Below are 20,010 nucleotides of genomic sequence, written 5' to 3'. Positions count from 1 at the left end.
AATTTAAGTATAGAGGGGCGATCGTGATCTGAGTGTGGCCAATTTTTTTAAAACAGTTAATAAATTACATTTAATTAAAAAATATTTTTTAAATGACTTGGCATATAGGAGAAAAAGGTACAATATTATAAAAAAATCCGTACAATAATATTAAAGCAGTCTACTAACTAATACATGACAATTGCATTCTTCGAGACTCAATGTTCTAAAAATGGTACAAAATTGGCTCATTGTCGACAGTATTAAAAACATCTTTTTCGATATATACTACCAAACTGTCATTCATCCATTCATATCCAATCTTTTTTTCGCAAATCTGTTTTGACAATATTCAATACTGAAAACACCCTTTCAACAATTGCAGTAGCGACTGGAAGAAGTAAGGCTAGCTCAATCATCCGATAAACCAAAGGAAACACATGGTTCTTCATTGTTTCAATCATTTTCTTTGCAAGATCTCCCAAATCTAAAATGCCTTCAAACCGTTCATCTGATCTGACGTCATCAGTATATGTTTCAAGCTCTTGTTCAACCAACATACGCTCATTCCAAGAAAAATCATTCTCATAAAAATGAGTCAGACGCACTAACTTCTGTACATCAAATCTAGAGAATGAGTTCCTAGGGTCAAGACATAACATATAAATCAGTAAATATGTAGTTGTTTCAAAGAAACGACTATCCGTCTCCTATAGAATAATATTGATAACATGTAATTTAAAAACCAAACAATAAAAGTAAAAATTAATAAATATGCTATTGTTTAAAAGAATTTAATTGATTGTAAATAAAAAATTATGAAGATACCTCACAAAAGATTTCAACATGATAGTAGTGATAAAAATTAACATTTTTTCCATCTCTCTTCAAATGATTACGGCTGTTGATGGTATTTGCCATATCAATTATTTCAATGGAATGAGTGTTACAAAATTTCTTCACATCCTCGAGTAAAACCTCCCATCCAGAATCTCTCAACTTTTGCAATTTGCCTTTCACATTATTGATCAAACGCATCGCATTCACAATATTTTAATCTTTCACTTGTAGAACTGTTGTCAAATGATTTGTGATTGTCAATATACGTTTCATCAATAGTAGAATAAACATAAATTCATTCCTCTCCATTCTTTCAACCAAAGTTCTACTTAAACCCTTAGAAGAATGATCACCATCATCAATCAAATTTTGAAGAACCTCTATAACAGATGACCACATTTGTTCAATACGACGTAAAGTTGAATGATGAGACCCCCATCGTGTATCTTCAGGTCTAGTTAGACTAGTTTCTTGGTTTATTCCTTTACCAGAACTAATCTCTCATCTTTCAAGAAGTTTAACTTTTCTGTCATGTTCAAGTTGTCGAAGTTTGTCATCCCTTTTGCAAGATGATGCAGATGTGTTCACAATCGAACCAACAATCCATATGAAATCACAAACATATTGATTTGCTTGAGCAACAGCTACAAACACTAGCTGGAGTTGATGAGCAAAACAATGAACATACCTTGCATACGGATTTTCTTTCATTATCAGTGACTTTAAGCCATTAAATTCTCCAGACATATTTGAAGTACCATCGTATTCTTGACCCCACAATCTCGCCACTGACAAACCATACTTAGCAAATAAAGAGTCAATTGCCTCCTTCAAACATGCAGTTGTAGTTGTTGCAACATGAACTATAGTCATAAATCGTTCAATCAGCTCTCCATGTTTGTTCACTTGTCTAATAACAACTGTCATTTGCTCTTTCACTGAATAATCACGAGTCTTATCAAGTAGTAAAGTGAACCACCTATCTCCAAGATCAACAAGAATAGCCTTTATGGTCTCAACTGCATAAGCATTCACCAATTGTGTTTGAATTTTTGGGGCAATCATTTGATTATTTCCAGGTGCATTCATTCCAACAACTACCGCAACTTCTGGACACTTTGAGCTATACCATCTGAGCAATTCTAAAAAATTGCCTCTATTGGATGATGTTGAAGACTCATCATATCCCCGAAAAGTCAATCCTTGTAACAACAAAAATTGAATTACTTTTAAAATGACAGTCAGACGTTTGCGATAAGCAACTTCAATCTCATGTTTCCTTGATAAAAGTAAATACTCCACACTTTGCCTTTGATTCTTGACACCCTCAAACTGTATTCTTGTCTCATTGTGCGCATTACCAACTCCACCTACATGCTCGTTGAATTTTTCAATTGTTTTTTTTCCAATTTACGAAACCAGATCTCGTAAACACATCATCTCCTGCAAACCCTATATTACTAGGTCTAAAATGATAACACCAGAAATAAAAGGTTGCATCCTTTGAAACACTATACTCCAACCAATCACGGTCTTTAAACCAAATGTCTCTAAAACATCTATTGTCTTTATCCATTTTTTTCTTGGAAAATTATGGCCTCGAGGTTGACAAGGGTCCATAGCAACATATTCTTTTCGAATACGATCTCTAACACCAACATCATACTCTTCAATTAGTTTTCGTAAACCAGGATCAACAACAATTTCTACTTCACTACTCAAATTTCTAATATTTTCAAATAAAATTTGCGGAGGAGGAGGAGGTGGTGGTGGTTGTGGTGCATGAGTAGACTCTTCATCGGGAATATTAGATGATTTAATTGAACTCCTAGACCTCTTTGCAAAATATTTTAATATTTTCTACAAATTATAATATATGGGAACAAATTATCAACATAAAGTATTATTTTACTAAACATAATGTGAACAATTTAACAATAACATGATTAAATTATTTAGCATCATTCATCGACACAATTCTTTAAAAAAACAAAATTAATTTAGCATAAATTATCAACATTCACAAATCACAATTAACAAACAACTAATAACAAAAACTAATTACATATTATGAGTTTATACAAAAACTAAATTACAAATTATCCAACAATCAAATATACAAAATCTAAATTTTAAATTACCCAACAATCAAATATACTAATGAACTAAACATTTAAACAATCAAAATTTTCAATTGCTAATTATATAAGGCAATAATTATTAATAAATCATACATTATAATTAGGAAACAATAAAATAAAATAAAATAAAATAAAGCCCACTTACGAAGCTAGGCAGCGCATGTGGCCGACAGGAGAGCTCCGGGTTCGAGACCAGCAGCAGCTAGGAGGCAGCGGGCCGGCGACGTCGCAATAGGCTGCTAGGCGGTGGCAAGCAATTTCTATCTGCCGACTCCCTTGCATCGGGCGACGGGGTTTAGCTGGAGATCTTACTTGCCGGCAAGAGCCGCTGGTCGGCACTCAGCAGGAGGTGGGCCACGGTACAATGGCAGAAAGGTGATTTCACGGGCTTATGGCTTCACCTTTAGTCGACAGAAAGAAAAAAAAGGCAATTACGTTTTCTTCGTGAGTGGCGGAATGTAAAAGGAGGTGCGAGAAAAAAAAATTAAAAAAATAAACCTAATTTATATATGTAAACTTAGGTTCAAAGTTAAGTAAACAAAACTTTCTTCATTTTGTTTTCTCCAGCAACTGCTGGTTTTTTTTTCTTCGATGGTTATGAAGTGCGAAGAGTTTCTTATGACCTCCAATTTTTTTTTCTCGTTCCGCTGGTAGGGGACGCCTCCCCCCTAGTGGATTCGCCTCTGACGCCAAGCTTTGGTGGTCATTCTCGTTAAATTCCGTTGTGTTCGACAATGAAAGAGTCGACGCCCAAAATTTGTAGAAATTAATAGGTAGAGGAGAGAAATAACATAAAGTTTTTTGATAATTTTATTACTAAAGCCAATAGGCTTATTTATACAAATTGTCCAACACAATAATGGAAAAATTAAATAAGGTATACAATTATAATAATTATAACTAGAGTAATGTAATAGACTTGGAAATATTATTTTTCCTATTTAATTCATGTCGATCTTGATCCCCCCCCCCCCCGACAAACTCAACGGGAGTGCCTAAACGTTGAGTTTGAGTGCTAACTTGGTGAAACGTTGTCTAGATAATGACTTAGTAAATATATCAGCAATTTGATCTTCCATAAAGATATAAGAAACCAAAAGTTGTCGAGTCGCTACACGCTCACGAACAAAATGAAAATTAATCTCTACATGCTTGGTACGAGCATGAAAAATTGAATTTGCCATAAGATAAGTTGCTCTAATATTGTCACACCACATTTTAGGTGTAGCAGTTGGGAAAAAGTGTAATTCTGAAAGAAGAGGTTGTAGCCAAATAATTTCTGACGTTGCGTTAGCGATAGCTTTATATTTAGCTTCAGTACTCGAGCAAGAGACTGTAGGTTGCTTCTTTGAAAGCCAAGAAACAAGATTTCGCTCAGGAAATATAGCATATCCACTACTAGAACGTCTATCTTTGGGAGATCCAACTCAATCTGCATTACTATAGGCAATCAACTCTCGTGAAGATTGACGATATAAAAGAAGACCATGTAAAATAGTGCCTTTGAGATATCGAAGAATTCGCTTAACACCTTCCCAATGATGTTCAGTAGGAGCATGCATAAATTGACAGACACGATTCACAGCGAAAGCAATATCAGGTCGTGTAATTGTGATATATTGTAGGGCACCAATAATACTACGGTAGATCTAGGGGTCATACATCGAAGAGGAGGATGAAGATGCAGTGAAACCACCCTCAATGATTGGTGTGGATATAGGACGTGCACCATCCATTTTAGCTCATTGTAGGAGCCCAGTAATGTATTTGCTCTGAAAGAGAAGACAACCTTCAGAATGTGAGAGAAACTCTATGCCAAGGAAAAAACGAGCATTGCCAAGATCCCGAATAGGAAACTCTTGACAAAGAAGATGTAGTAAAGTAGTAGTGTCGTTTTGATCACTACTAGTTATTAATATATCATCCACATAAATCAGAACAAATATTGAAAATTTCTCATGTCATTTGTAAAATATGGAGGCAATGGTACCCATGATGCAAATTACTATAACCAAAGAAAACACATTGTAAAGAGCGAGGGTTTAACTTGTGCTTAGAGTAAGGTCGTAACTAAGGATAACATGTGCAACCAAAGATATGAAAGAAGGAGTAATCTGGAAGACAATTATAAAGTCTTTCCAAGGGACACTTATTTTGAAGTAGTGGAGTGGATAAACGATTGATAAGGTAGACCACGGTTTGAACAACATCATCCCAAAATTTAAGAGGAACCGAGGCATGATTAAGAAGAGCTAAGGCAGTTTCAACCACATGACGATGTTTTCTCTCGGCGGATCCATTTTGTTCAGGAGTGTGGGGACAAGTGACTCAATGGATGATGCTAGAGGAAGTAAGATGACGATGAAACGCTTGATACTCTCCACCCCAATCAGAATGAAGGGAGAGGATTTTACGATCAAAATAGCGCTCAACCTATTTTTGAAAGCGACAAAAAATATCAAAAAGATCGGACTTTCTTTTCATAGGAAAAATCCAAGTAAACTTGCTGAAATTGTCAATAAAAATAACATAATAAAGAAAACCTTAATTAGATAGAATAGGAGCAGGACCCACACATCAGAGTGAATAATTTCTAAAGGAAAACTAGAAGTGCGAGAAGAAGACACAAAAGGTAATTTATGAGATTTTGCTTTCATGCAAGCTTCACATAAATGAGACGAGGAGGCTAAAGAAATTGGTAAAGCATACAGGTTAATGATATTCTGAACAACACGTAGACACGAATGACCAAGACGTGCGTGCCAAGAGAATTTATCAATGCGTTCTCCAACAAACGCATTAGTATAGGTGGGTTGAAGATGATAAAGACCGTCTTTAATATTTCGTCGAAGTAGAATATTTCCTGTTGTGGGATCTTTCACAAGACAATGATGAGGATGAAATTCGAAGAATACATTATTATCAAGAGCAAACTGACAGACAAAAAGTAAATTTTTAGTAATAGAAGGAACATGAAGAGTGTTGCGCATGCGAAAAGTACGACCGCATGAGTGAAAAGATGTGTTTCCAATGTAAGTAATTTGCAAACCTGAGTCATTACCTATCTGTACCATGTCGAGTCCATCATAAGGTGAAGCTTTTGTGATAATATTATATACCGGTGTAACATGATGAGTTGCTCTAGAATCCGGATGCCATCCTGGGTTCTAAAGAGTCGATGAAACTATATTAGGAGAGATAGAATGTGAGAATGCTCCAGAATGAGATGACTGAGCTGTAGAATGACAAGAAGGTGGTGATCGATTTGAACATGAATGCCAAGAAGGTGGTGATCGATTTGAACATGCATACTCTCCTTGTGATATAGTTGGTTGCCCCAATGCTGTAGGACCACCAGCAAAATTTGAGTCAAATCTTTTAGGACATTGAATTCCAATATGCCCAACTCTGAGATAAATTTGACATCTTCTCCGACTATAAGACCAATCAAATCTTCTAGAGCAATGAAGGCCAGTATGACCAACGATGTGACAAATTTGATATCAATCTAAATCTTGATATCGTTGAGTATCAGACATCGAAAAATAAATAATTGACTTTGACGAAAAGGATGAAAAGTAGCGGTGATGGAATCCCAGATTATCGGCGCTGAAATCGACAGTAAAGGAAGTCTACAAAGCTCGGAGGCGACGACGACGACAGCGCAAGAAAAAAAAATATTTTATTTTTTTTCACTCTTGTTTTTTTTCTCTATGCTCTCTCTCTCTATTGGTTTTTTCTCCTTTTTTTTCGCTTTTTTCTTCTGTTTTTTTTTTTTTTGCCTTTTTTTGTTTTTGTTTTTGCCCTTTTTTTCGTTTTTTTCTTTTTTTCCCTTTTTTATGTTTTATTTTTCGTTTTTTTCGTTTTTTTCTATTTTGTTTTTTTGTTTTTGCCTTTTTTTCGTTTTTTTTCTCTCACGTTTTTTTCTGTTTTTTCACTGCGGGTTTCAGAAAAGGAGGTGAAAAAAAAATAATAAAACAGACAAATACTTATTAAAAATTTCCGAAGTTGTCTGATGATGATATCAAATTAATATGTAGAAACTCTTTTTGGTGACAATAAAGAGGACTGGCTGTGGAGTGGTAACAAGGTGGACTCCTTTTAGGAGCGATAGGAGGAAGAAGAAACAAGGAGTGAATTAATAGAGAAAGCCGTGGAAGAGAGTAAAAAAGGAAATAGAAAAAAGAAATTAATAGGTAGAGGAGAGAAATAATATAAAATTTTTTGATAATCTTATTATTAAAGTCAATAGGATTATTTATACAAATTGTTTAACACAATAATAAAAAAATTAAATAAGACATACAATCATAATAATTATAAATATAGTAATATAATAAATTTAGAAATATTATTCGATGTGCCAAATTTAATAAATATTGATTGATTAAAATTAATTAAAAATTATTTTCATAATTGACAGTGGACGATGACTCATCCATGACCGGCAGAGGAGGAGGGATTGTCATCGTCACTGGATAAACGGCACCTAGTGGTTGCGGAAGATGAGTGGGGACGACGGGATAATTGGGATAGCCTACAGGAACCAGATACGTCGCCGGCAGCGGAAACTGTTGCGGTAACGAAGAAGTCTGACTCCTGTGCCTTTTGGGTTGTGGTTGGTGGAGGTCAGATTGTCCGTTGGCGGCTTGTTGCACCTCCGGAGGGTAGACGTTGACGCCGGTCCGTTGGCATCGACCGACGTAATAAAACCAGTAGTGCATGACTTGGTTCTCCGATCTGCCCTCCATCTGCGCCACAACAACAAAATCAATAATTAAAAGATGAAAGCAAAAAACGGATAGTGCCGATCAGAGATTAATAATGAGGATCGTTCGATCGACGTACTTCGGCGGCGATGCGATTCCACTTGTTGCCGAGAGCCGCATGGAGGCGGCAGAGGTGGATCTCCTCGTCGCGTGAGAAGGCGATGCCGTCGTCCTTGAGGCCGGGGCGGAGGCTGTTAAGCCACCGAAACCGGCAGCTCTGGCCGGTGCGCGCCAGCCCGGTGCTCTGCGGCACCTCATCCCATTTCCCCACGCCGTGAGCCCGGACGTGCGCCGCCAGCACAGCGTCTTCCTCCGCCGTCCACGACCTTCTCTTCCTAGTTTTCTGCGGCCGCACTCCTTCCCCGCCTCCTTCCGCCGGCGAGGTGCCCGGTTCTTGTGCACCGTATGCTCCTCCCGCCGCCTCCATCGAGAGCGGAATATTTCGTATAGGAAGGCAGAAAAGTAGGTAAAAGAGCGCACAGAGTTTCTATTTATTTATTGAAGACTAACAGAAAAGGTTGTTGAGAAATATTCGGCAAAATATTTCAGAAATATAAGATATTTCGGCAAAATATTAGCTATCAATATTTAATATTTCTCTTAAATTAATTAAGATTATGGGTGTAATTGAGTGAGCTAATCAAATTCTTAAATATTTAATTTTAATTTTTTTATAATCAGTCGAGATCAAGTTTTATTTAAGGAATATATTCATATGTCATGAGTTTATTCGAATTTTTATTGAGTCTAAACGGTTTAATAAATATAAATTTAAATATTCATTAAAAATTAAATTATATATTTAAAAAAAATTATAATATTCGTATTAAAATTTATAATTTTATTTTAATAAATAAATTTAATATATTTATCTATATTTTTCATTAATAAATATAAAATTTATAAATTTAATATCAAAATTATTATTTTTTATTTAAAAATTAATTCATGAATTTACTAATAAACATATTCACGAGCTACCGAGCTCAAATGAATTTTTATTAAATTGAGTTTCGAATAGATCATGAACAACTTGATTTATTTATATTCCTAATTAAAATATTTAATTATTCTGTTTTTAATTATCGATAATATTTTACTTAGTTTAGTTAAATTATGATAGCACTGTTAACAAATTTAATGAAGAAATTAAATATTTCGTCTCATATTATAAACAGAATTTATTTAAGTATATCAAATAAGTGATTAATAAAAGATATGAAATTAAGATAAATATATATATTAAATGAAAATAGGAAGATAAAAAGTTGACTTGAATAGCAGCAACTCATGTTCTCGATTATTCAGATTTGAAACACAGTCAGATTTGAAAAGAATCTATCAATTGTATCAACATGGAAAAAATCTATTTAAAACATTGGCGGCGGCCAGGTGGCTTCAATTCTTCAGTAAAAGCCCCAAAATTCGTCGAAAAATTTGGGTGCGTATCCAAACGATAGTGCCGGCAACTGTGGCTGCATTCCCTGTTCGACATTCTGATCCCACAGTGGTGAGAGCGACGACAAGGGCTGGCCTTCCTCGTTTAATTCCGTCGCGTTTTCTAACGGAAGCGCCAGCGACTGTGGCTGCCTCTCCTGTTCAACATTCTGATCGGGAAATGGCGGGAGCGACGTCGAGGGTTGGCCTTCCTCGTTAAATTCAGTTGTGTTTTCAGTTGGTAGCGCCGGCGGCTGTGACTGCCTCCCCAGTTCAACATTCTGATTGGACATTGGCGGGAGCGACGTCAGGGGTTGGCCTTCCTTTTTAAATTCAGTTGCGGTTTCTATTGGTAGCGCCGGCGGCTGGGGCTGACTCCCCTGTTCGACATTCTGATTTGACTGCGGTAGGAGCGACGGCAAGAGTTGGTCTTCCTCGTTAATTTCAGTCGCGTTTTCCGATGGTAGCGCCGGCGGCTGTGGTTGCATCTCCTGTTCAACATTCTGATTGGAATGTGGCAGGAGCGACGCTAAGCCCTGGTCGTTGTCGTTAAATTCCGTTGTGTTTCCCAATGGTAGCGCCAGCGGATGTGGCTGCATCCCCTGTACAACATTCTGATTCGACAATGACAGGACCTGCTCCCAGAATTGGGTGGTGGGCGATGCCTCAGCCATGACCGGGAGAGGAGGAAGAGGAGTAGTAGGAGGAGGAGCGATGGCCATCGTCACAGGATAAACGGCACCGAGTGGTTGCGGCAGATGAGTGGGGACGACGGGATAATTGGGATAGCCGACGGGATGCAGATATGGCGGCGGCAACGAAGAAGTCTGATTCTTGTGCCTTTTGGGTTGTGGTTGGTGGAGGGAAGGTTGTCCGTCGGCGGCTTGTTGCACCTCCGGAGGGTACACGTTGAGGCCGGCCCGTTGGCGTCGACTGACGTAGCAAAACCAGTAGTGCATGACTTCGTTCTCCGATCTGCCCTCCATCTGCGCCATAACAACAAAATCAATAACTAAAAGAGGGAAAAGAAAAAACAGATAGTGCCGATCGGAGATAACTATTGAGGATCGTTCGATCGACATACTTCGGCGGCGATGCGAGACCACTTGTTGCCGAGCGCCGCATGGAGGCGGCAGAGGTGGATCTCCTCGTCGCGTGAGAAGGCGATGCCGTCGTCCTTGAGGCCGGGGCGGAGTCTGTTAAGCCACCGAAACCGGCAGCTCTGGCCGGTGCGTGCCAGCCCGGTGCTCTGCGGCACCGCATCCCATTTCCCCACGCCGTGAGCCTGGACGTGCGCCGCCAGCACAGCGTCTTCCTCCGCCGTCCACGATCTTCTCTTCCTAGTTTTCTGCGGCCGCGCTCCTTCCGTGCCTCCTTCTGCCGGTGACGTGCGCAGTCCTTGCGCACTGTGTACTCTTCCCTCGGGATCCATCGAGGGCGGAATATTACACTTAATACGGAATTCGTATAGGAAGGCAGAAGAGTAGGTAAAAGAGTGCACAGAGTTTGTATTTATAGAAGACTAACAGAAAAAGTTGTTGAGAAATATTCGACAAAATATTTCGGATAAATAATATAATATCTTGCGTGTTCATGTGTATGCATTGTTACTGGAATTGTCCAGGGGAGAAAATAAAACATAAAATTATATGGCTAGGTTTAATTTGTTTATAAATAAACATTGAACGGCTCGGATGACTAAATAAATTAGGATAGAATTATTTCAAAACGGGACAATCAAATTATGTATTTTTATACTAGGTAGATGAATGTTTTAGAGGTTGAGTTCAATTTATGAATGTTAGCTATTGTATTAATTACTTTGATCCTTAATATATTTTATCTTTTTAAAAGTATAGATCCACGTGTCATATATTTATTATATTAATATCTCTCATTTATTAATACGTATTCATATTCATTTTAATATTAACGCTTAGTTTTTTTTAGTCTCACTGTTTATTGATTTACCTTTATTTTTTAAAAAAAAATTGCTCATTAACGGATGATACGGAAGGTAATTAGAGGATGTCTGAGATGATAGTCAAAATCAACATAGAGTTGCTCCTGATTCCATGAAGCGCCCAGCTCTAGGCCATCCTTGACTCGGCACCACAATCAGCTCCGTGTCATCCCTCACTCGACATCACAATTAGCTTTGTGTCGCTCCCAACTCGACGTCACTCCTAGTCTCACGCCGTCATCGACTCTAAGTCAACAAAAAATGGTTCCTCGACTCTATTCCATTCCTGACCTTGGATCGTCCCAAACTCAATGACATTCCCGACTTCGGATCATCCCTGGCTTCATGCAATCTTCATTTGTGTACCGTTCCTGACTCTACAAGCGAGGCGTGGAATCATTACCCGCGGAAGATATGGACAACATATTCATTTCCTTTAGAGAATGTGTGAAAACACAACCATTTATTCCAAGAAACATGGGTAACGTAAGAGGAAATATCAGAACATGTGGAGAATATAAGGGCACAACTACAATCCTATAAAAGTTTGTCTGCTCCCACAGGCGCAGGTACACATATGCACACTTAGACTTCTAGAAACCCTAAATTACAGTTCTCCTTCTTCGTTCTCCCCTACCGGAGAGTTACTTGAGCATCGGAGTAGTTGTACTGAGGAATCCCCCGATCGTCATTCTAACCCTCTCATCCTTATTTTCTTCCGTTCAGACTTTGGCCAATCCCTTCGCTAGTCCCTGTTGTTCCTTAGTGATCAATGACAAAGTTAAAATCAACGCCAATTGACCGGTTGCTCGTTCATCGACGGTCTCATGCAGGATCAAATTGGGATCGTATGTGGGAACACTGAGTTAAGACTTGAAATGAGACGTTGAGATGAATGACATCAGAAGATCCAACATCGTTGCCATGGCAACAGATGATTTCAATAAGCTAGTTACTACCACAGTGTAGGCGATGTTGCAAGGACAGACCCAATCGGCACCACTAGTACCCAACTCTCCACCATTTGAGATGTCACCTTGATCGACTGAAGCGCCACAAGTACCTTGTCAAAATTCGACTCAACCAACTGAAATGCCCCAAGCTACAATCCCCACTCTAGTCAGGACATCAGCCATGAGGGCATCATCCTTGGCATCCTCTAGAGAGACCCCACATCGAGGCTCTTTAAGGGGAAAGGTTCTTGCTTCTAGTGGCATGAAGGTCATTCAAGGCCATCCATTTTCAAAAAAACATCCTTCAAGATGAATTATCATGACACTTATGGGCGTTATAGATTGGAGAATACATGTCACAACTAACCCCGAAGACCACATATGTAAATTTAAAAATGTCTCAATGTTACATCAAGATACAGATGATATCAAATGTTAAGTCTTCCTGACGACTATGTCGGGTTCAACGTAAAGATAGTTCATTCGTCTTCCCACTTCCTCCATCCGACATTCAAAGAATTCAAGACCGTGTTCATGTAACACTTTTTCTCCAGCCAGAGGTATCGTAAAACTCCACACGACCTGTTTGTCCTCAAGAAAAAGAGAAGCCCCCTTGGAAGAATATTTATAGCGGTTCAATTGGGTGGTCATGAATGCTCCCTTGGTTACCTCGAAGATGCAAGTCAGTGCCTTTTCACAAGCCTTTTCAGCGATAGTGTCTAGGTCAGCCTCCTCGATCTGCATCACATAAACTCTCCCTGTCGCAGGCCTCCTCAACTGTGGGCAATCAAAGGATAGGTGGCCCGACTGCTTACACTTGTAGCAGACTCCGGCTCCTAGCAAACACTTCCCCGCATGCTGGCGTCCACAAGTCTGACAAGTAGGTTTCTCCAGCTGCATCGCAGGCTTCGAAGCTTGCTGACCCTGTGGCTTCCCTGAACCGGAAGGTTTCACTGTTGGCTTTGCTGTCCCTTGCGACCTCTGAGGTCCAGTAAACTGTCTCTTCACCTGCGTCTGCCATTGAGATTGTGAATAAAATGACCTCTTCCTCTGCGCCTCTGCCTGTAAATCCCTCTGGGTCTGCTCTGACCTGAAAGCCTTCCTTAGTGCTATGGCATAATCTGCAGGATCCGACATCACCACATCTCTGCGAATAGCGGGACTCAAGCCATCCAGGAAATGTTGTAGTTTCTCCGCAGGGTTATCGGCAATGAGGGGTGTAAAGTGGCAGCCCCTATCAAACTTCTTGATGTACTTTGCCACAGACATATCCCCTTATCGGAGGTTCCTAAACTCCCTCTTCAGCCGTGCTTGGACATCGGGTGTAAAGTATTTGTCGTAGAAAATCTTTTTAAACTCCTCTCAAGTCAGAGTCTCCATATTCACAGTCTTTTCAGCCCCTTCCCGCCAAAGGGCAGCATCATCCATCAGCTGGAAGATGGTGCAACTAACTCTGGATGCATCTTCCAACCCCATGTAACGAAAAATCGTCTCCAAGGATCTAACCCATCCCTTAGCAACGAATGGATCAGTGGAACCCGTGAACTCCGGGGGTCCCATCTTACGAAATTTCTTGTACGACATCTCAGTCCTCGCCACCTAAGAGGTGCTGACATTCTGATGTAGTAAATGAGCTAGGCCAGCTAACACTTGCTCGCTGGCGTTCAACGGCGGCGATGGGGGCGGGGTAATCTGGCGTCTAGGAGGCATCTGGGGATACACCACACCCACTACTTAGTCATAGCATACTCAGATAAAATGAATGTATACATATCCTCATATCATTAACAAGTATCAAATAATAAAGCAGTCGACATAATCAACGTCATAAAATGCTCAACCTCAGGAAATCATTTAGTATAACTCAACCATCAGACAAAAGTATAAAATGCTAAAACTCATAGACTTTGGGGCATGCCTCCTTGACAACCTCAGGTAACCAACTGTAGGCACAATCTAAACCAAGACCTTTGCTCTGATACCAACTGTAAAACACCCAATTTTTTTTCCTAAGATTGTAACAACACAACTCACAATTATATATATATATATATATTACTGTTCACATCACTATTAATGTGAATATTGACCAAACAGGAATGTGTAGACTAACTTTTTCGCACCACAACTCTAACGTCAAGGAAAAGGGAATGTCATAGAACAACCAATAACTCTCTATTATTTGAATTCAACAAATAAGATAACCAACAATCTAAAAGAAAACATCTGCTCCTTATAATATTTTCTATCTCGACTTAATCCGAGGATATTTTCATCCCAACTTTCCAACATGAGTAAAAAAAAATCAACTTTGTAGAAAACGTGAAGATCGCTGGGATTATGTGCCAAGCTGTGCTGCCATCCACTCAAGGGTCCTGCCCCCTGACCTCTAACTCAGCGTCATCTGCACCAATTCAAACGTAGTGAGTCTAAAGACTCAAGAAATACAGAATCTAAGGAAATAGAAAATACGAACTTTTAGGTCACATGCAATTAAGAATACTCATGCTAAGATAATTATTTATTTTAATTTAAAAGCATAATATAAGATTTACTTGGGTATTTTCTTATGAATTCAGTTTCCTGACTGTGGCTCCTAAATCTCAAAGTCGCTTGATCAAGCTCTATCAAACCATAGTACTAGGTTTGTATGGCATCCCAGTACTTTTCTGGAATCCATACCCGTCAAGCATTATTCATACCAATATTCCTTTCTTCAAATCTAATATTAATTTTTGCATCATTCCTTTCACATAATAAATAGAAGTTTGGCATAAACTGTAAATCATCGCAAAGCAAGCTTATAATCATCACAATATTATTCATTCGAAGGCTGATAAATAGGGATTAAATGACCTAAGGTATTAAGAGGCTAATGTTCAGATTAGGGGGAGGAGGGGGCACTTTTAACCAAAGTCATGACCCGTTAATGGAAATAAATTGAAAACTTTGTAGTAGATAAGACTTAAACTATTTTGAACATGGCATCAGTAGAAGTTGTATTTGGTATATACCTCGACATATAAACTGCCCACTACAGTGTGGATGTGTGAAAAGTCCAATAGCTAGGCTACCATAAGAAAACTTGCTCCAAGATCAATTTAATTTATAGGCTAGAGCATGATAAAGTTGCATTACACATTCACCAACACCCTATGCATTATTGACTTCTAAAGGAAGACAAACTCAAACAAAGATGTAAGTAGTCTCTAGTGGAATGGCAACAATTAAGGTAATGTATTTCTTAAGATAGGCATAAGCAGTTCCAAAGAGAAAAAGATTTTTTTTTTTACATGTGCATCCTTGTTTTTTTTTCCCTGTGCGTTGTGAGGCCTCTTCAATTAACTCACCATACTTGCATCAGGCTCTCCAACTCTAGACCCCCCCTGAGCCATGGCTTTAGATCCCAGCACTAGCCCTCGCTCAAAACCTCTAGCCTTGGCTTTAACCTCCCACGGCTACAACCCCCTTCCTCCCATCGAACCTTGCACCCTCTCGATTCCTAGGTATTCTTGACATGATTCTCCATCATAATCTTCACATCTACCATCATAGTTAATCGAAAACATGAAAAAGCACACCAAATCTTACAACCATGCAATACTGTGAACAAGAGGTGCATAAAAGGGATCATGTACTTGCCTTGATCGGAAACTTACTACCAAGCCGATGTGGGTTGCAAAGGAGATGGCAAACCACCAAACACTCCTAGAAATCCCTAGAAATCTGAGGCCTTGAGGAGGAGGAGAAGAGGGGCACCCCACCTTAAACCTATGGTCCTCCTTTGATATGTGTGATTTCCTATATAAAAGTGGTCAATCACGTAATTATACATGGCACCCCACCTTAAACCTATGGTCCACCTATTTCCTATATATATATATATATGGGAAAAAAATAATTATTAAATTTATGTAAAAGTGGCCAATCACGTAATTATCAAAATGCTATTAAAAAAAACTAGCTATCTATCATCTTCTTTAAAAAAAAACAAGGTTAAAAAAAATAAAACTAAAATAAAACTTCCTTAAATGCTCTAAAATTTCTTAATGCCTTGAAAGCAAGCTTAAGAAATAATTTATAAAAAGTCCTCTTTACCACAGTGTTTCCCATCTTCTCCTTTTTGGCCTCATATCATCTAAACTAAACTTCTAAAAGAATTCATCATTAAACAATTTAAATAGTTCAAATAATATGATAATGGAGTAAAATTCGTAATACTACTACTAACAATAATACTAGAGCATGTGATTTAGTAGCGAAATTTTTGAATGCTACAATACTCTCCCCCTAAAAAAAAAATTTCATCCTCGAAATTCGTAGACTTACTGAAAATCTCGGGGTAGCGCTCTCTGATATCTGCCTCCACTTCCCAAGTGGCTTCCTCTTCTGAATGATTTAGCCACTTGACTTTTATCATTGGGATTGTTCGGTTCTGTAGCTTCTGATCCTGTCTACCCAAAATCTGTGTAGCCCTCTCCTCAAAAGTCAAATGCGATGAGAGCTGTAGAGGTTCATAGTGCAACACGTGGGAGGGGTTCGACACTTATTTCCAGAGCATTGAGATGTGGAAGACATTGTGTACTACTGCTAGGCTTGGAGGTAGAGCTATAAGATAAGCCAAAGTCCCAACTTGGTTAAGGATCTCGAAAGATCCTATGTATCTAGGCGCTAGCTTCCCCTTTTTTCCAAATCTCATCACGCCCTTCATAGGAGCTACTTTCACAAAAACATGGTCCCCGACAGCAAACTCTAAGTCCCTCCTCAAATCTGCATAACTCTTTTGTCGACTCTGAGCAGTCCTCATTCTATCTTTGATCCTCCTCACTATATCCTCCGTCTGCTGAACAATTTCTAGACCCAACTCCGCCCTCTCACCTACCTCATCCTAGTGAATAGGTGACCTACACTTCCTCCCATAGAGCGCTTCATATGGTGTCATCCCGATGGAGGCTTGGAAACTATTATTATAGGTGAACTCTACTAGGGGTAGTTTGGCTTCCCAACTGCCCTAGAATCGATAGCACAAGCTCACAGTAGATCTTCTAGTATTTGGTTCACTCTCTTTGTCTGACCATCAGTCTGGGGATGAAACGCGGTGCTGAACTGTAGCTTCGTCCCCAATGAAGCGTGAAGACTCCTGCAGAAGGTGGATGTAAAGCGAGTATCTCGATCAGATACGATTGACAATGGAATCCCATGCAACCTGACAATCTCCCAAATATATAACTCTGCATACTGTGTCATGGGAAGTGCAGTCTTAACTGGCAAGAAGTGTGCTGATTTGGTGAGATGATCCACAATTACCCAAATAGAATTCGAGCCTCTAATTGTCCTCGGCAATCCTATGATGAAATCCATCGAAATATTCTCCCACTTCCACTCGGGAATAGGGAGTGGTCTTAGAAACCCAGCTGATCGCTGATGCTCGGCCTTGACTTGCTGGCATGTCAAACATTCAGACACAACGATGGATATCGTGCTTCATGCCCGACCACCAATACAATTGCTGAAGATCCTTGTACATCTTTGTGCGTCCTGGGTGAATGGAATATGGTGATGTATGACCCTCTGTCATGATCAACTCTCTCAGTGCATCTCCTGTAGGGACCCAAAATCGGCCTTTATACTTCACAATCCCATCACTCACGATGTATAACCCACTTCCCTTTTCCTCATCTCTCAGTCTCCACTTCTGTAATTGCTCATCACTCATCTGACTTATGCAGATGCGGTCCAATAGTGTAGACTACATAGCCAGGGAATTCAGTCTCGGGGCTCGACCAGCTGTATAGACCTCTAACCCAAGACTCTGAATCTCCTGCTGCAAAGGCCCTGAAATCGATAGATGTGCGATCACTGCAGTCTTCCTACTCAGGGCATCGGCCACTACATTAGCTTTCCCCGGACGGTAGCTAATCTCGCAGTCATAATCCTTCACCAGTTCCAGCCATCTACGTTGTCTCATGTTCAGCTCTTTCTGTGTGAAAAAGTATTTTAGGCTCTTGTGGTCGGTGAAGATCTTGCACTTTTCCCCATACAAATAGTGCCTCCAAATCTTGAGTGCAAACACAACCGCTGCTAGCTCGAGATCATGAGTAGAGTAGTTCTTCTCATAAACCTTCAAATATCTAGAGACATAAGCGATAACCTTGTCACCTTGCATCAATACTGCGCCTAGGCCTAGCTTAGACGCATCCGTGTAGACCTCATAGTCACCTTGCCTTGATGGCATAGCTAAGACGAGCGCTGATATGAGGGCTTGCTTCAAAGTATCAAAACTGTGTTGGCACTCTTGGCTCCATACATACTTGGCATTCTTCTTTGTCAGCGCAGTCAAGGGCACTGCAACAGAGGAAAAACCCTTGATGAACTTCCGATAGTAACCCGCTAATCCCAGAAAACTGCAAATCTCTGATGCATTCTTTGGCACTGCCCACTCTCTGACTGCCTCCACCTTGGATGGATCAACCTCCACTCCCTTACTAGAAATGATGTACCCAAGTAAAGTAACCCTTTCTAGCCAGAACTCACACTTGCTGAACTTCGCGTAGAGCCTACGCTCTCTCAGAACCCCCAGTATCGTCCTTAAGTGCTGACCATGCTCTTCTCTTCTTCGAGAATAAATGAGTATGTCATCAATAAAGATGATGACAAACTGATCAAGATACGACTAAAATACACGGTTCATGAGATCCATGAAGACCGTTGAAGCATTGGTTAGCCCGAATGGCATCACTAAGAACTTATAGTGGCTATATCGAGTCCTGCCATCTTATGCACATCTGATTCCCTCACCTTCAATTGATGGTAACTAGAATGAAGATCTATCTTTGAGAATATCGAAGCTCCTTACAACTGATCAAAGAGATCCTCCACTCTGAGCAATGGATACTTGTTCTTGATGGTCACCGAATTCAGCCCCCTGTAGTCGATGCACAACCTCATGCTACTAGCCTTCTTCTTCACAAATAAGACAGGTGCGCCCTAGGGAGAAACACTAGGGCGAATAAACCCCTTGTCTAGCAACTCCTGAATCTGCTCCTTCAGCTCTTTCATCTCAGTAGGAGCAAGACGATATGGTGCCTTAGAGATTGGCACTATGTCTGGCAGCAACTCAATAGAAAACTCCACCTTTCGATCTGGTGGAATCCCTGTAACGTCATCAGGAAAGATGCCTGCATAATCCCTAACAACTTCCACATCAGGAATAGAAGGACCATCCTGTGTCGTAGTCACTATAATGCTGGCTAGGAATGACAGGTAGCCACCGTCAATGAGCTTCCTTGCCTGTAAGAATGATATAAACCGAGGCTTCCTCAAATTCTTCGCTGCCACGAAAGTGAAAGGTTCTCCTCCCGAAGGACGTAGTTGGACTGCCCTACACTGAAAGTCGATTACTGCCTGATTCTCCGACAACCAATCCATCCCTAAAATGATGTCAAACTCTGGTATCGGAAGTACTATCAAATCAACATACATAGTATGGCCTTGTAGCACCATCTTAAGATTCCGGACGATGCTAGTTGTACTCAGCTCCTCTCCAGAAGGAATCATCACTAGTAGACTTTCTGTCTGCCCCTCCGGAGTAATCCCCTTACGATGCACAAACGCATGCGAAATAAAAGAATGAGTAGCCCTTGAATTGAATAGAGCTTTTGTGGCTACTCCTACAACCAATATTCTGCTTGCACTCAAGTATTACACATACACATAGGTCGATATTTGCATAAAGTGTAAAAAGAGCTAAGGTTCGAGTGATAAAGTAGCATAGATTACTATCTTGAATATTCGAAAGCCTAAAATAAAGCCCGTAAAGTTAACTGTAATCAAGGTAGTGTCTGGGTCAGCCTCCTCGGTCTGCATCACATAAACTCTCCTTGTTGCAGGCCTCCTCAGCTGCGGGAAATCAAAGGATAGGTGGCCCG

General features: G+C 39.9%; 3 protein-coding genes across 3 annotated transcripts; all 3 read right to left on the bottom strand.

Annotated features, from left to right (window-relative positions):
- Positions 1-290: 290 nt before the first annotated feature.
- Positions 291-1,017, bottom strand: LOC122014082. Its single transcript, XM_042570270.1, has 2 exons — positions 879-1,017; positions 291-523 (listed from the first exon to the last, which is right to left on the bottom strand). Exons 1-2 carry the CDS (start codon positions 1,015-1,017, stop codon positions 291-293), a joined length of 372 nt encoding a protein of 123 aa, XP_042426204.1.
- An 8,118-nt stretch (positions 1,018-9,135) lies between these two features.
- LOC122014081 (transcription factor MYB41-like) lies at positions 9,136-10,598 on the bottom strand. Its single transcript, XM_042570268.1, has 2 exons — positions 10,251-10,598; positions 9,136-10,152 (listed from the first exon to the last, which is right to left on the bottom strand). Exons 1-2 carry the CDS (start codon positions 10,596-10,598, stop codon positions 9,136-9,138), a joined length of 1,365 nt encoding a protein of 454 aa, XP_042426202.1.
- A 6,030-nt stretch (positions 10,599-16,628) lies between these two features.
- On the bottom strand, positions 16,629-17,443 carry LOC122014080. Its single transcript, XM_042570267.1, has 2 exons — positions 17,144-17,443; positions 16,629-16,970 (listed from the first exon to the last, which is right to left on the bottom strand). Exons 1-2 carry the CDS (start codon positions 17,441-17,443, stop codon positions 16,629-16,631), a joined length of 642 nt encoding a protein of 213 aa, XP_042426201.1.
- Between the last annotated feature and the right edge of the window lie 2,567 nt (positions 17,444-20,010).

Source organism: Zingiber officinale, chromosome 8B, assembly GCF_018446385.1.
Source record: "Zingiber officinale cultivar Zhangliang chromosome 8B, Zo_v1.1, whole genome shotgun sequence".
Classification (NCBI taxonomy): domain Eukaryota; kingdom Viridiplantae; phylum Streptophyta; class Magnoliopsida; order Zingiberales; family Zingiberaceae; genus Zingiber; species Zingiber officinale.
The sequence above is the reverse complement of the archived record's forward strand: the minus strand, read 5'-3'. Positions and strand labels throughout refer to the sequence as shown.